Below are 17,498 nucleotides of genomic sequence, written 5' to 3' on the forward strand. Positions count from 1 at the left end.
GTTTCAATACCTTAATAAATTAAGGTTGATCGCCATCACGTCCCTTCAGTCTGCCCCCGTCCATGTGAATGGATGACCCAACACTGTGGCTGGATATTGATTACACAGACATCTGTACATATAATGTATCAGCAGGTATCATTAGACTAAGTGTTAGCCAACTGTTCGATAGGCTGAGATTACATGCTGCGATATATGACTAGTGCAGCAGCCTACCACTTTAGGTAATATTGGCAATCCATCAGGAGTAACTTTCACCAGCATCATTTTGCAACTGACCACACTGACAGTGAATATGCCTGCATCTTATGGGTCCTAAATCTCAGTGTGAAAGCCGTGGTTCACCTGCTACACAGCAGCTTTTTATTATTTTCCTGTTACTCTGTAGCCCCTTTTTAGACAGGAATTGTGCAAATTTGCAGGAAAGCCCAATCAAACTTTTTTCAGCATTGGCAGTATAAAAACAAAATCAGGGAGTGCAGCAAAATGCTGCCTACCTACTTTTGTTTATACAGAATGCGCCTTTTTCGGGGCAATGGGGGACGTGAGCAAGTAACAAAACGTGTAGCTCAGTGTGTGACGTAAACAGTGACATGAAAGGGAAGCCGTGGCTGGTCAGTCCTTCGGTGATTCTCTGGTAAGTTGGCCCACTCTTCACCGTTCCCGTCATCTGACGGTTAATGGCCTCTTCGTTTGCGAGGGTAAGGAGGGCGCACAATTCCTTGCCTCCCCAGTTGCTCATCTTTACAGTGTCTGCCAGGTTTGCGTTTCCCTCTTGCTACTAGCTTCTCGCTAATCCCTGCTATCAGCTGTTTCCTGTTTATCCACCGCCAGTGGGTCGCATGTGTGGCGCCATCAACAGCTCCTCCCACAAGTCTTCAACAGCCCCTCCCATTGCGGAATGCCGCCTCGGTCTGTTTAAACTAAAAGGGTTCCGCCAATATGTCTACCCTACGAGGCGGAAAATTGGGCACCTCGGATCAACTCGCCAATCTGGCTCTGTGTGTCTAAACGTTCGCAGCTTGCCGGCGAAACGGCCCAACATTTGTGGAAAATCTGGCAGTGTAAAAGGGGCTTGTGTAACAGCTTGTTTTGGTGACGCCATGATGCCGGTCTGGTCTATGGGACAATGGGCAACATGTGGGTGGGGCCAGTAGGACACATTAAAGCAAAAAGCAGTCCACATTATAAAGACATGAAATATTTTTAAAAAACAATCACGTGTAACACAAGGAAACTGCCAGCTGGAACTGAAATTTCAATTTCAGTTTTCAGCAGAGGTGTTACATCTCTGCATTGCTGAAAAGAGAGGAAACCAAATCACAGTGAAAAGCTGACTCATCAAGTCAAGTTAAGTTTAGTCATGCCAACATTGGCCAACTGATTTTTACAGGGTATAAAGAGTAGAGTGAGGTAGGAATAAACTTCATTGTGGGGTGGGACATCATTCAAGGAGAGGAAAGGAGAGGCAGAGCATGCTGCGATCGACGCTGAGGGGTCAGAATTAACAAAACAAGAAAAAAAAAAGTTCAGCAATTTTATGATTCTGAGCAATTTAATTATAATGAATTTGGTTAAAATGTGAGACGGAGGAATGTGGATCATTTAAATTTCAAGGACTTTATCAGCACTTTCTTAAAAAAGGACCTATTTTCAAGGTATTTCAGTACCTGATTTTTTCCCTCAAAATGTAAGAACTTCAAGAACCTTGTCTGAACCCTGTCTGTGGGCCCATAGATGTGGTAGACCTGGGTCATTTTACACCTGGAAATCAAACTCTTTTGACTTCCTGCACCATTGAGCACCTTTCACATGAACGTGCCTCCAACACTGTATCCAGCTCTCAGATAGCAAATTGAGAAGCAGCCAGAGGCCAGAAAAAGTTTTTAGCTTATGCACTAGGCAAGCAATTTCCATTCAAGTGGTGCCATCTTTGATACCAGTATCCAGTCCTCATTATACATCCATGGAGCATGCAGAGAAAACCGGGCAGCGCACTGAGAGTAGAGATGTTGAGAGCGAGACAGACACTGTGAGCGACAGTCCAAGGGTTTGTGAGCACACAGAGCAGCAAAATGGAGAAGGGAAATGAGTCAAACTGAGTGAAAGAGGTTATCATTGTTCGCTTATGTGGATAATGGTGCACGACTAAGTGAAAAAATGTGGTGAGCACAGAATGGATTGTCTGCTCAAATCAAATTATTCTTTCTCTGCAAAATATTTCATGTGGCTCTTGTTCTGAAGCACAGTAACAACTTCACACAATGAGAAACAGGTTATTCACAGGATGATTTCACAGCTTACCCGCCCAATGAGCACAGGCTCAGGCCCTCTGTACTCCTCGATCACAAAGAACTGGTTCCACAGCCAGCTCCTCCGGCGGCGAGAGCGAGGCTCGGACCGCCCGTCTTCAGTCTCCGTGACCCATTTAGAGTGGCCCCGTGTTCTCTGGGGCAGAACGTCACCGACACCTGTCTCTAAATGGAGTTCAGGCTGGAGAGCGTGCTCTTCGTCTGAACTCGGCACTTGACTGAGAACATTAATTACACCTTCAGCTTCTCCATTAGTCAAATTGCTTCTTTTCTCGTGGTTCAGAGTGAGTTCAGGGATATGTTTGGGTAATAGGGATTTGGCAGCAGAATTGGAATGTTTAAGTACAGCTGTTTGCCTTGCTATATTATCCTTAAAGTCCAAATCATTAGGTTTTCTGCCATTTAGTCTAAGAGCCACATTTGGCAGCGTTCTTACATCATCCTCTTCAGTCTGACGCTGGCTTCCCAATTCTTTGAAACTCACAGTTAAGTTATCAATGGACTCTGGCTGAGGTAAAACTTGTTGTCTTTTGCTTGATATCACCTGCAAATCCTGATCTTCCTCTGATAAGCCAACAGCCGCTGAAATGCTTCCCCCGTTCCAGACTAAAAGAAAAAGAAGCACTGTGTGTGCTGCCATTGCTAAGTTTAACTGTGTGTTTCAAAGAATAACCGATGAATGGCTGATCAGAAGCACATCTGCATGATGATCCATCTTGTGTTGTTACACCGTGCGTCTCCTCCTGTCTTCAGGTTTCTTCTCCCCAGAGTGAGTCTTCTTCGCCTTCTCTTCTCACATTTCCCCGTGCAGTACACATGCTGCACAGGATCACCTGAGAGAGGAACACATAATTAGTGTGATCTTCATGGAATTCATTATAACGGGGGAAGCGATTCAAGATATTGAAGTAGAAAGACAAAGAAAAGTTGACATTTTACTTGTTATCTAGCAAATACTTTGAGAGAAATTTATAGATCATTTTTTTCCTCGTGTTTGTTGAACAGCTCTGTTCGCTAATCTGAGCTCCCTGCCAGCTGCTGTAAAAATAGCTGTGAGTTTTGCACAGTAACTATGAACATTATGGTCTGATAAGAAATTACCTAAAAAGGAGAATTCCCTTTATACCAGATGCTGTTATTCATATTATTTTCATTGCTGTTGGGACTGCTCTTGTGTGTGAATGCTGTTATTGATCACTCAGGCATTCTCTGAGAGTTAAACGCGGTCTTAAAATTTTTCAATTAATTTGGAGCCCGAGGGGCCTGGCGATGAGGTGGAGCTCAGGTACTTTACTGTCCCTTGTCACACACAATTGCCCGGACATCAGGTGATTGATGTCATCCCTAAAGATGGTGTCCCCATGCCTCAATGCCCAGTAGTGAAAGAAGTTCCCCTTAAGAGATTAATTAGACTCATAAATAATTTAATCAATGACTTGTCCTCATTTCCCAAAAGTTTAATGATCTGCGTTTCGTTAGTATTTGAGTCAGATCCCGGCCATTGATCTTTGAAACTTGATGTACTGAGAAGTGTCAGCAGCTTAACAAGACGGTGGAACGGCAGTTTTTCCATCCACGTTCTACCTGCATCCATCACTCTGCCTCACCATGCACTGCAATGAATGTAGATTTTCTGACATCTGTTTTCCACCTTTATGCACACATGGAGGCGAGCGTTATCACTCGGGTTGCAGAGGGTCAGAAAATTTACAGGGAGGGGGATACACATAAAAAAATCAGTAACAGGTCTTTTGGCTGTAGAAAGTTCATTCCGATGTTCCCCAGCTCTGTAGCCCCTTAATAAATCACATAAGACTCTTTACATCCCTCTGTCTAATGGTTTAACAGATCTACAAAAATATTTATACTATCTTGTTATTAACTAACACTGTTGGGCTATCTTGGCAGTTAAAACTGCAAAAGCATGAAGGGAAATGGACGTTGTAAAAGCAGTTTGAAGGTATAAATCAGTTCAGCCACAATGGAGATGTCAAAGTCTGAAGTCAAGAAAACTGTCTTGCCTGCAAATCTGAGGGCGTAGATTTCAAGGAGTTTAACATCAGTCGGCTATAAGCTGTAGGTGGGCGAGTTCTGAACATTTGACCTAAGAAAAGAAACACTGCTAAGAACATAAAACCATTTCAAAGGTCTCCTTAATGCTTCATATTAAGGGTATATTGAGCTGGGGAACACAGGCACACTCCCATTGTAACCATGCACTGCCTTCAGAAGCGCACTCTTCTGTCACATGCACAGATAACCGGCCAGCATCCTATTAGATAAGAATCCAGTAAAATTATAACGATGCACAGAGCATTCTCCCATCACATGTGCAGCCCACACAAGGTTACTGCACTGTCCGAGCCAAAGTTTTGATTATATTACTGGAGTGAATATATATTAAATTTTTTATGATATTTCAGTCAACCAGTGGATGGTAGCCTAAAGCAAATTACACTTACAAATGCAAAACTTTTGATTTTGCTCTATTTTCTACAGATTCAAGTTAAGGATTTAAGACTTTTTAGGCACACACAAGACTTACTTTGTTAAAATGCGTGATAGTAAGCATTTCTCCTACACCACTTGGTGTGGCACATCAAGATGCTGATTAAACATCATTAGTACACAGGCGTGCATTGGCGTGGTTACAGTTAGAGGCCATTCTCAAATTTGCAGTTTGATCTTTAAAAAAAAAAAAAAGAAGACATTTATTAGGATTTCACATTACTAGCACTACAGAAATGCATTTTTGGTCTCACTCCAAAGAATCAGTTAGTATATGGTGACTGATCAGGTTGTTGAATGTGCTCTTGTGAGTGTTAGACCACTCTTCTTAATTGGCTATGTGAAGTTGCAGGACACTGGCAGGAAGTGGAACATGTTGTCGTACACTCTGATCCAGCACATCCTGAACATCCTCAACAGGTGACATGTCTGGTGAGTCTGCAGGTCATGCAGGAACTGGGATGTTTTCGGCTTCAAGGAACTGTGTGTAGGTCTTTACAACACGGGGTCACGAATTATCCTGCCGCAACATGAGATCACAGCGGCAAACGAATGGTGTCTCAGGATCTCTTCACATTATCTCTGTGCACTCAAATTCAATAAAATGCATCTGTGTTCACTGTTCGTGGCTGATGCCAGTCCATACTATAGGGCTCCATACTTGGGGCGGCAGTAGCTCAGTCCATAGGGACTTGGGTTAGGAACCAGAGGGTCGCTTGTTCAAGTCCCCGTCCGGACCAAAAATATGGAGTGTGGACTGGTAGCTGGAGAGGTGCCAGTTCACCTCCTGGGCACCGCCGAGGTGCCCCTGAGCAAGGCACCGAACTACCCAACCGCTCGGAGCGCCCGTCATGGGCAGCCCACTCTGACATCTCTCCACTTAGTGCATGTATAGGTCCAGTTTGTGCATGTGTGTGTTCGGACCTGTGTGTAATTGACAACAGAGTGAAAAATTGAATTTCCCCTCAGGGATTAATAAAGTATATAAAAAAAAATAATAAAAAAAAATAACCGCACCACCACCATCATAGGGCACTGTTCATAATATTGCCACTGGCAAACTCGACCAGTTGCCCACTCAACACCACTCAAGTGCCACAGGTGCAAAGGTGAGCAGCTGCCCACTTAAGTCAGTCAGAACGATGAACTGCAGTCGGGTCAAGACCCTGCTGAGGACAATAAGCTTACAAACAAGCTTCTCCGAGACAGATTCTGCAGAAACTGGAGCAACAGTTGGTTTGTGCACAAACCAATCGTGGTCTCAGATGATGTTGCAGGCACTGGATGTGGACATCCTGACCTGGTGTGGTTAACCATGGTGGTCTGAGGTACTGCCAAATTCACAGAAACAACTCTGGAGATGACTCATGGTAAAAATGAAATAAACATTCAGTTAACAGGCGACTGCTCTGATGGATATCCCTGCAGTCAGCATGCAAATGGCACACTCCTTAAGAATTTATGACATCTGTGGCATTGTGTTGTGAAATGAAACTGTATATTTGAAAGTGGCCTTTTATTGCGATAGGCCACACCTGTCAGTTGGATGGATTATCATGGAAAAGGAGAGGTGCTTGCTCACATGATTTAAACAAACTTGCAACCGACATTTGAGAGAACTATCGAGAGAATAAAATAAGTCTCAGATCTTGAAATTAACTTAAAGTTTTGTTCAGAATAACTTAACACCTCATTATTTTTTGCTTGCTAACCATGTGGGATGTAGCTTGACTCACTGAGCATGCTAAATGAGGATTTTTAAAGGTCCAGTGTGAAGGATTTAGGAGGATATATTGGCAGAAATGGAGTATAATATTATAAGTATGTTTTCTTCAGTATAGAATTTCCTAAAAGTAAGGATCATAATGTTTATGTTACCTTAGAATGAACTGTAGACATAGAGAACAGTTCCTCGTCTACTGAGGTCGTCATGTTACATTGCTATTCTACAGTAGCCCAGAACAGACAAACAAACACTGGCTCAAGATAGGGACATTTGTGTTTTCGCTATGGCTACCTTAGTTAGCAGCCCTTCCATGACGAGAGTGAAGGAAAAGCACAGACTGCACACATTCACAGGTGCTGGGCTAGCGGCCCATCTCCGACATACCAACTACTTGGAACTACTTTATTCAGTGTTTCTACCAGTTTTAATCACCTGGTCTGTTTGTTTTAGAGAGGAGGAGACCTCTGCGGATAATTTGGGTCACAGTAAAAACCTCCTGAACAATTAAAACACTAAAGGAATCCTAACAGAGAGAAGGTTCAGCTTGTTGCAATCAGCAATCGTCACTGCTAGATGGCACTAAATCTCCCCAAATCTTACACACTGCTCCTTAATTATCTTTTAGTCAACTTTCTAGCCAGCTAACATAACACACAACTCATTTCACACTGTATATATTTGGCAAATTATAGATTTATTTAGCAAATTAATGGATTATATCTGCTTGTGATTGAGCAAATTGTTTGTTTCTATCAGCTTATGACAGCCTGAGCACTTAACCCCTGTATTCTCTTATTATTCCCGTTATTTCTCATTAATTTCCCTAAATTCCCACAGCAAGTTTTCACCTTCCTAGAATTCTGCCTTCCCTGTTTGGACAAACTGTCCCCAATAAACCGGTCATAAGTCTGGTGTGTGTCCCCTTAGGTAACCTAAGTCATACCCCCCCCCACCCACACACAGAGTGCATGAGTCATAGGTACACAGGGATGTGGTCTTCAAACAAATTTAAATAAAGTTTTCATGAACACATCTCTCTTTTGAACAGATTGAAGAGTGAAATATTCAGGCTTTGAAAATCCTCAAAAGCTAAAGAGATTTTCCTGCGTGGCCTGTGAAGCTATGCAAATGATCAATATTGTGGCTAAAGAACATAAATGACATTGTGCATGCTCATAAACCTCTGGCCTTGTCTGTGATCTGACTAAACAAATGTACACTGAAACATGTGCTTTGATTAATTTAGATGCAAATAAGCACCAAGTGGGCCTTAAGCACAAGCCTTTGATGGCACTGTATAATATGAACCATAACATTTTCTGATATACCCAAATTGATATGCTTCATATGAAAGGAAGGACACATGAAAATGAAACCAATGTTCCTTTACACTCCAGATACTGACCTATTTTCCAAAGTCATTAAGTAATTTCTTCTCTATTAACATCAGTTCTTCTTAAAAGGAAATTCATCCTTGAATTGTTTTCAAATTTTACACACCAATTATTAAACATACAGTATGTAATGCTTTATGTTCACCATCTGCATCTGTTTGCCGTCATCTTAAATTGAGCAAAATACAAGAAGTGTCTCCTCCAAAACACTTTTGTCTTCCTCAGCTATTGTGCATTAGCATAGACTGAGCTCACAGCTTACATTTCTCTCTTCTAGCTTTGCTCCAAAACCACGTTGCCAGCAGAACATGTCATTCATTGTTGTTTGAAGTCTTTAGAGTATGAGCGCACATGAGATATGTGTGAAATGTAAGGCAGGGATAGAGGATGAAAGCGTGAGGACGATTTGCTGTTGCCGGCTCAGAACGGAATGATGAGTGGTGACATAGCTCTAAATTGCAAATCGCTGTTTCAGTCTCACTTCACTCTGCATCGAGTCGCTTCACTGCAACAAGGCTATTTCATTTTTATTAAAAATAGCCTGTGCATGTCAGGCCTTTTACATAGGGAAAAATGGGCGATGGAGGTAGAGAGGGGGTGGTGGTGGCGGTGGTGGTAGAAGTGCACTGGGAGGGAGGGAGGGGGGACAGCCCGGCTGCCTTTAACGACCAAGACACGGACAGATTCTGTTCCATTTAAACATCACTGGCTTTCTCTCCTCCTGCCATTCGTCTTAATGCTTATAGACCTCTCATCCATTCTCGCTGCCTCGCTCCTGCTCAGTGCACACATGGAAATCTCTTAAGTCTTTCCAAATCAGACCGTTGAGGAGAGGCCCACTGTACTCAGCACATCAGTCACCTCATTATAGTCAAAGCTTGACACAGCTTAACCTTAAGTGATACCACGGCGTAAGAGCTGTGCTGAGCAAGTGTTTAGCCGTGTCCTTATTTGTGATATGAAAATGCTTCAGTGCATGGGCACACATTTTGGGGGGATGCAGGGGACACATCCCTATTAATATTTAGAACATGTGCATCTTCCACTCCAACCAATGAAAACTGAAGTGTAGCAGAGGACTTTCTCTTTTCGTTGACAAAATAAAAGACATTTAGGGACTGTTCGTTATTTACGAGAGGGAAGGGGGTGGTGCAAAACAGGGGAGGCATTTCAAAACAAAAAAAGTAAGCTTTTTATTTGGCTTAGGAGAGGGAATTCAACTTTAAATGGTTGTATTTCGTAGGGCTGCCCCTTAGAAGTCAGAGATTCGAATCATCAGTGGGAGAGTCTTTAGTCGACTGAGACTGCTTCAAGTCGAGCAGTCAGTGGGCTCTGCAGTGTACTTCTGTAGACATTTTGGTCCCTAGATTTTGCTGTGGCATGATTGCTTTTGACTTTCAAGCTGCTCTTTGGTACAGACAGCTGTGGACGTGATGCAGAAGCACAGAGGGGGAGAAACTTTCCATTGTAAGGCTCCGAGATAACGTTGGCTTCTCTCTTCTGCCTGAAGTGGTGAATTTACAGCTCACAGATACTTAGTACGACACAGTCTCTGGCTTTGTTTGATATCTAGTGTTGGCAAAAAATCCCTCATTAGCACCGTTAGCTTGTTTACTATATTACATGACTATTGCGTCATGCTGAACATCCCACTAAAGGCCAAGACACACCGGCGGTGTCATGTGACGGCGGCGTCATTGACGCGAGTCAAGTGCCGCCTCCAACACACACAAAAAGCGTTGTGCTGCGGGGCGTCAACCGGATTTCTATTGCACTCCAGTCCGCTAGGCTGGGAAGTACAAAATAGCGCTTTTTCAAGGGCGGCGACGCTGGAAAAATAGGACAATAACGTAAAGTGCTGCGGTGCAGCACGTCGACGCGCGTTGAGCCGCCGCTGGTGTGGGTTTGTAAATAGAAAATAATGGGGGCGGCTGTTTTGACGCGCGTCGTACGCCGCCGGTGTGTTTTAGCCTTTAGCCGCATTCAAACTTTACAACTTTACATCTGACTCAGCTGACATAATTCTAAGTCGTCTTAGTATTTTGTAATTTTTTTTTAAATACCCTCAGAACCCCAAAACCCACAAGTGGGTTTGAAAGGCATGTTTTCTTTTAAAAATTGCAAAAATAAAACAATTCATCATCAACAGAAACTGTGAGAACAGAAATTATTGTTCATTTTCCATAACCGCTTATTCTGTTGGGGGTCGCGGGGGGCTGGAGCCTATCCCTGCTGACATTGGGCAAGAGGCAGGGTACACCCAGGACAGGTCACCAGACTATCACAGGGCTGACACACAGAGACAGACAACCATTCACACTCACATTCGCACCTACGGACAATTTAGTCACCAATTAACCTAACCTGTGTGGGAGGCTCTGGAGAACCCAGAGAAAACCCACGCTGATACGGGAAGAACATGCAAACACTGCAAGCTCCTCCACCATGAGTTCAAAACAAGAACCCTGTTGCTGTGAGGTGACCATGCTAACCACTGCACCATAGTGCCACCCACAGAATATAGAGAAATAATTTTTCGTTTTTCAAGTTCATGAACACATTACGTGCGACAACCGCTTCCATCAAGAAAGATAATCAAATCTAAGCTTTAGACAGTGATATTTCATCACAATCACTTTAAAAAATGTGTTATGTAAAGTGTTAGTTTGCACTAAACAGATCCTGTTAATACATAAATAAATAAATTTAAACAATTCAGATTTTGTTTTCAACTTTTAGCTTTCAATCAACACAGTGGAAGTTTTAAAAATCTGATCCCAACCACTGTGCCAGGTTACTGACATCCTGGCTGCTTTTGGAAAACAGTCATTATATGCACATGTTGCTAATTGGGGCTGTGATGTATGTGTGCTTCTCAAATGTTGTTGGTTTGTGTGTGGCTGTAACACACCCATTTTCTGCTGAAGTGCACACAGCTCGTGTGATAATGCAATTTGCATTTTTGCTTAAGAAATTATCTGCTTGTTTTGGTGAGCACTCCCTCTGTGCTGCTCCATTGTTGCATTGGCTCCAATACCTACACTGGATGTGAATGAAAAAATATGAGTGTTAATGGTGAAGGGTGGGTCATGCATTTTCCCCCAGTCCCTCAGGGAGGCTTGAGGAAAAATATTTGTAGCTGCGAGGAGGGTCAAGATAAAAGAAAACACCTCAGCCACCCCGGTAAGTAAAGAACAGTCCCTTACATTGCAGACTGATGCAGAAAAGGCTCAAATCAGTGCATAATAATGAACCAAATTCAGTGTTTGATGCTTGAAAATTTCTAATAGAGCCCCCACATGCCCTTGGTTTCTGTGGTTAATGTGTGTATCTGTGTCTGTGTGTGTGTGTGTGTGTGTGTGTGTGTGTGTGTGAGCAGTTGTAGATGATAATTTCCTCTTTGACATTACATTATGATGTAAACATAGAGGAACATTACATTTCTCAAAGCACATGATGTGTCGTTGCAGCCTCTCTTTGGTAACACAAACCCACGCACACGCACACACACATCTGGACTGCTTATTAGCATATCTAGTACAGATACACTATAAACAGCCCGGAGCGTGACCTTGTCTTGTTAGAGAAAGCCAGAGGAATGACCTACTTGATGCATGTTAATGTGATTTACACACTTGGGCTAACTATTATAATGAATGCGGTGTCCCAAAAATACTGCTGTCGGCAAACTGAGATCCAGCGACCACATCATATTAGCGTCCCCGCGTGAAGGTGCGCGCGGCAGGTGAGCACGGCCCGCACTAAATTAAAGAAGAAGAAAAAACGAGCGCGCGCGCACAATCGCAAACGGTACCTCGCCAGAAAATGAGAGGGGAAGCACAGCGTTATCCGAAACCATCTGTCAAACCTTGGCGCTCGTTTGCGTTTCCAAACCTTTCCTCCGAGCCAGCCAGTGTATTATTGCACATGGCACATCTGCTCGCGGCACCCAAAGCTTTGTGCTTGTGTTTATTCAGGAACCAAACTGACAGTCAAACAGTTGGAAACCGCCTCACCTCACCGCTGCTCTCAGCTCCCCCCAAAATATGAGAAATTACAAGAGAGCCGAGGAGTGGAAACTTGTCACGTCTGTGTAGGCGTAAGTGGCTTCACTTCAATAAACTGCTGAATCGTGAAGATAAAAAAGTGCTTTAGCAGAGTCGGAGCTTACCGTGTGTTTGCAGCGCTGCTCCGGTGCTTCTCTGGTTTAACGGAGCTGAAATGATCCAACGTGGGAAAGGATGCCGAGGTTCATCTGAGCTCAACGTGAGGTCTGTCCACTTAGCCCAGTCTCTCTCTTTCTCTGTGTCTCCCTCCCTCTCCCTCTCCGCTCTGAGTCTCTGCCTCTATCTCTCCTTCCCTCTCTCCATTAGTTTTGAACTATCTCACAGAGACCACAGTCACCCTAAAAGCCTACTATTTTTGAGGATACACAGTGACCACAGTACCACACAGACACAGCCTGTACCCACACTGACACATTACCATTTCAGCTTGGTTCAGTTTGCTCTGCTAAATGTCCAGCGTGTAGGATTTAGGGAAAAAATATATCTACAGAAATGGGAAATAAAATAATAAATATGTTTTTAGTGTAAAATCACCTGAAAAAACAACAACAAAACAAACAAAACAATTGTGTTTTTGTTACCTTTGAATGAGCTGTTTTATCTACATGGGGAGAGGGTCCTCATCCATGGAGTCTGCTATGTTGCACCACCATGTCTCTATAGTAGCCTGGAATAGACAAATCAAACACATGCACGGAGAAGTTTAGCTATGGCTATAGCTTGAATATGCCATTTTATTTGAGTGCTTTCCTTACCCAGTATACAAGCACGGGAGGGGAATCGATTTATTGGCCGAAGTATCCGAATCTGACTACGCTACGATAGGTGGCGATATGGACCTTTTGCCGCTTGACCTATTGCATCACAGACCAAACTGACAAACTAGTTAGCTAGCGGCAAACTGGTGGACAACTATAAAGCTCTGTACATTTCATACGTGCTGTACACCCTTTAAGCTGACACAGCATGAACTGGATCTCTTTGTCCGTCCCAAAAGTCGCGGTTCTGGATGTAGATTTCAAAATGTTGTTTTCTGATTCTTCTTCTGTTATGCATTTAATGCTGTTCGACTTTGAGGTCAAGGCTGAGGACAGAAACTTTGGTGCATGCGCAGATAATTTAACTCCTAATCACATTATCTGGGTGTGTTAGTTCGACTTTGAGGAATTCGATTTCGTACGATTACAGTCGGACTAACACAATGAATCGATTTTCTCTAATGTCACGTAACCGTACTGACTGGCTCTAGATAAGGCCATTCGCATCTTCTCGTTGGCCACCACAGTTAGCACGTGCAGTCCCTTTGCCCCCAAGCAGGCCCTTACTACTGCAGTTTCTCAGGTCTGATTTTTTTTTAACGTGAAACTGCTTTAATCAGTGTTTTTACCAGTTTAAATCACCAGGTCTGTTTGTTTCTCTGCGGATAATTCAACTCCTGGTAAGCCCCCACCCCCACATCTAGATCTTAAGTTCATTCATTCATTCATCTTCTAACCGGCTCAGCTGACATCTTGAGGTGCTAGAGAGCCTATCACTGAAATGAGCATTGACAGGAGACAAACAACCATTTACGCTCACATTCACACCTACGGACAATTTAGAGTTATCAATTAACCTAGTCCCCAATCTGCATGTCTTTGGACTGAAGGAGTGCCCGAGAGAACGCTGACAGAGAACATGCAACTGGCTCCCACGGGATCGAACCGCAACCCTCTTGCTGTGAGGCGAGAGTAACCACCACATCACTGCACTCACCTTGCAGTGCTAGGAAAACGAAATATCAGAGAAAAAAGGTGAACACACATTTGCAGGTGCTAGGAAAACGAAATAGCATTGCAGATACACTAATTTGTAATAAACACTGCTAATGACACTCACTTCAGTGATTGCGTGGAATGGAGCCGAATGTTTCTGGGAAACAGTCCAATCTGTGAGTGCTAGTCAATCAAACATCATCAGCTATCATTGCTAAGTTACTTGCAGTTAATTAGCCACACATTCAACAAGCAACCAACAATGCGCACAAGAATTTTAATGGCCTTGTTAACTTGTATCTGAGCAAATGAGTTGAATCGTGGAAGGTGGTGCTCATGACTGTTTATATCATGTTATATTTGTCAGAGAGCTACGTGAAATCTAAAGTTTCAGTCTTTCATGTTATGCTGCATGTGTCATCTTTAATATTAAAACTGTAGTGTACCAAAGTAGTTTAACTGCATTTTAACTACTGTCAAAAATGCTCATCAAACTAAAATTTCTTTCAAAAGCGCCCTGGGCACAGTTAGTCCACCCCGATGTTGGCTCCATGGCTACGACCTTACTTCAAAATCATAGCTTGAGTGTCTAATTACCACATTTATGATCATACTTTTCTGGACAACATACAAATCGTTTAAACCCCTTTAATATTTTCTGGTTTAGCTGTAGCATTCCCTTGAAGCAATCCAGTGTTTTGTAATCTGCTTAAGTATAGCCAGTCTGCATAATCATCCTCAGTACGTTTGCATTTTCCCAGTTGTTCCACTCAGAAGCTGGACCAGAAAATTGGTACTCAAGGATGCATTAAAAGATTACATTTCACCAATAGTGTTCTCCCACTGGCTAGAAACATGTCTCAAATGTATGCCTGTAATTACCCCCTCCCCCCTTCTTCTTCCCACTCTGATAGGATATTTTCTCCAGTGAGTTGAATGGATCGTTCATGATGCGTTTTTCTTGGAAATTAATGATCAATTTAATATACAGTGCATTTCTGTAATTCAGCCTCCCATTAAGTCTTGGCTTTAAGCTGATTTTTATGAGTCATTTCGATTCTTTGTCAGTCTCAGACAATACAATCTAAATTTGTACTTACTAATCCAAATTTCAAGGATGAATGTTCAAAACAACATCATTTCATACTTGTCTAGATTTGGATGCCCAAGATCTAAATATTACACCCAATTTATGTGTTTGGAAAGTACAGATGAGATTTTAGGTAATATATTTTTACATTTTGACGCATCTTATCCCATACCTCCTGGAATAGAATGTGTTTGTTTCTCACCCACTTGTTTTGGATATTTTTAATTTGGGAAAAGCAGGGAGGCTTTGAGCCTCTCAATCCTGTGAAAAGTGATCATTCAGTGCAGTCTTGCTTTTCACATCGATGTTTCTTGATCACTTCTGATTTCTGTCTCCTGACTGAAAAAACAAGATTGCCTTTAAACAAGTGGTGGTGAGACAAGTGTTGACTGATATGACTAGAAAGCAAACTTGCAACCCTAAGGTCACTCCTCAGATCCCTTGTACCCAGCTGGATACGGAGGTTTGTCAATGTCAGAACTACTGCGCAAGCACAAAACAAAGCCAAGCTGTAATCAATCTGCTAGTCATGATTTGAGAGCACGCAGGGACAGATTTACAATTGCAAAACATGCTCTGAGCTCCAACTGTGCGAGGGGGCTGTCAAACAATTTTTTGGCAAATTTCTAGCTGTTCGGGTCATATGCTTCCAACATACTTTTAGACGAATGAAAAAAACTAAGCAGATGTACTGATGTAGCTCAGAAGGCAGGGTCTGTGACATTTCTTGGTCAAATGCAGTGGAGTTTGTTCTGCTCTCGGCTGGAGTTTGCATGCGAGGAGAGGAAACTGCCAAATGGAACAAAAAGCTTTGAAGAGGGCAAGCAAAGAAAGCCTTAACGCTCACTGAGTCACAGCTGTTCCTGCAGCCCCAAAACTTTGATTACCATCAGAGAACTTACTCTGCACTCCCAAGTCTGCTTAAATCTGGACTACTAAATCATTTCTTTTTTTGTTTTTCACTCGCTCAATAATTCTGTCATTAATGAACTTCCAAAGACGAGAATTATGGATGAGGTTGGGGAGGCAGGGAGGCTTTCCCCTCTTACTCCCGCAGCTGCAGTCAATCAGACAGTAGTACTAGTGTAGGTCTGAGAAGACACTCAACTCTCTGATGCTACACCGGAGATGTGCTGAGCATCATCACGCAACCCTGCCTGTAATTTATTTAGTACAGTGGATAATACATAGATGCACACATTAGCCTTTAAAAGCTCAGTCATATATGGAGTTTTGCAAAAACATAAGCTCATTTAGAACGACAACCTTCGGCTCCATATCCTCATAAAATGGTTCTTATTAGGGTAACATTAAGATTTTACTGATACTATGACTTTTATTGATACTATTTTTTTAACTACTGAATATTTTCTATAAAATATATTAATATAAAAAATTAATTCAGACCAGGATTAGCATATTTTAAATATTTTAAATAAAACAAAATGTTGTTTCTACAGCAGCAACAGTAATGTTTACGACAGCAAAGTCACTCTATAAATAAAACTCCTGACATCATAATACTGAGTGAAGTTTAATTTTCATCAGTCAGTATTTGTTATTCCTCCTGTCCTCTGTCCTCCCTTCTCTCATGCTGATGTGATTCACAATCTGCAGACACCACTGATAGAGGGAGGAGGGGCTGTTTGTCTCAGCCAGCTGCTATGTTTAAAAGAATTTGCCCATTTTTAAGATAAGTGGCAAACTAAGATAGTTAAACACAGGCAGCTTTTAATTTTGCTTGTTTGTAACAATGTGTTACGAGTTGAGTTGTGCTTGTGTAAAACAAAGTCAGCAGTGGTAGATGAGAGACTGAAGACAGAGCAGACTGATATATCGCTTTCTACATGTTTATGCTTGTTGAACATGTGTATGGATAAAGTGCTGGCTTTTTACTTGTGAAGATTTTATTGCACTTACATACAGTAACACGTGCAGTTGTCGTCAACAAGTAATCAAGGTATCATCACTTTCTGTCCATTCTTTGGCGGCCTCTTTGCTCTGCTGTTCACTGACTTTACAACATGTTGCATTTGTTTGTGTGTGGGTGTATAAATGGCGGATTTGGGTAAAGTCGGAGCTTATCAATACTACGGTCTTGATAATTTAGCCCTGGGGCCCCTTTAATACCGATACCCATATGTAGTTGTTATGATATCCTACAAAAATGCACACTCAACAGTTAATATATCATTATAGTACAAATTAGCGCCACAAAAATAACATTACGTACTTACCGTAAATCTACGCACTTCAAGTAAAGTAACAGAGGTTAGGTTTAGGCAAGTTAAGTTTCTGTGGTTAGGTTTAGGAAATGAAACATGGTAATAAAGTTCACTCAAAGTTTACAGTCACCTCGAGAAAGTTCTGGGGGAAAGTCCTGTGCTTTGTGACCTATCCACGACTCCAACCTGCCTCTTACAGGACTCTTCTTCACTCCCCTTGATGTGTTGCTCATGTGGTCACAGCCTTCCCAAATAAGTGAGTTGTACTGGTTCTGATTATATGAGATATGTATGAATTTTGGTGCATTACTTTTTGCAGAAAAGCATACTAAAAGTGCATGAGAACAGCCTCAACTATTTGTAATGTCATAGCATAATTCATATGCTGTAAAGCTTCCTCCCATATGGTAAAATGCTTCACC

The 17,498-nt window shown here is 42.3% G+C and overlaps 1 protein-coding gene across 4 annotated transcripts in view; it reads right to left on the reverse strand.

The window, feature by feature from the left end:
* LOC125896394 (cadherin-24) overlaps positions 1–17,498 on the reverse strand; it is an 80,527-nt gene that overhangs the window by 22,813 nt on the left and 40,216 nt on the right. For 2 of the 4 annotated variants that reach the window (XM_049588925.1, XM_049588927.1), the window contains 2 exons: positions 12,589–12,674; positions 2,305–3,145 (listed from right to left, as the gene is read on the reverse strand). In XM_049588925.1, coding sequence (XP_049444882.1) covers positions 2,305–2,952 — 648 coding nt within the window. In that variant the 5' untranslated portion in view covers positions 2,953–3,145; positions 12,589–12,674. Of the gene's footprint in view, positions 1–2,304; positions 3,146–12,111; positions 12,330–12,588; positions 12,675–12,762; positions 13,238–17,498 lie in introns of those variants that run through there. The other 2 variants (XM_049588928.1, XM_049588926.1) reach the window with 2 other exon arrangements.

Source organism: Epinephelus fuscoguttatus, linkage group LG10 (genome assembly GCF_011397635.1).
Source record: "Epinephelus fuscoguttatus linkage group LG10, E.fuscoguttatus.final_Chr_v1".
NCBI classification, from domain to species: Eukaryota; Metazoa; Chordata; class Actinopteri; order Perciformes; family Serranidae; genus Epinephelus; species Epinephelus fuscoguttatus.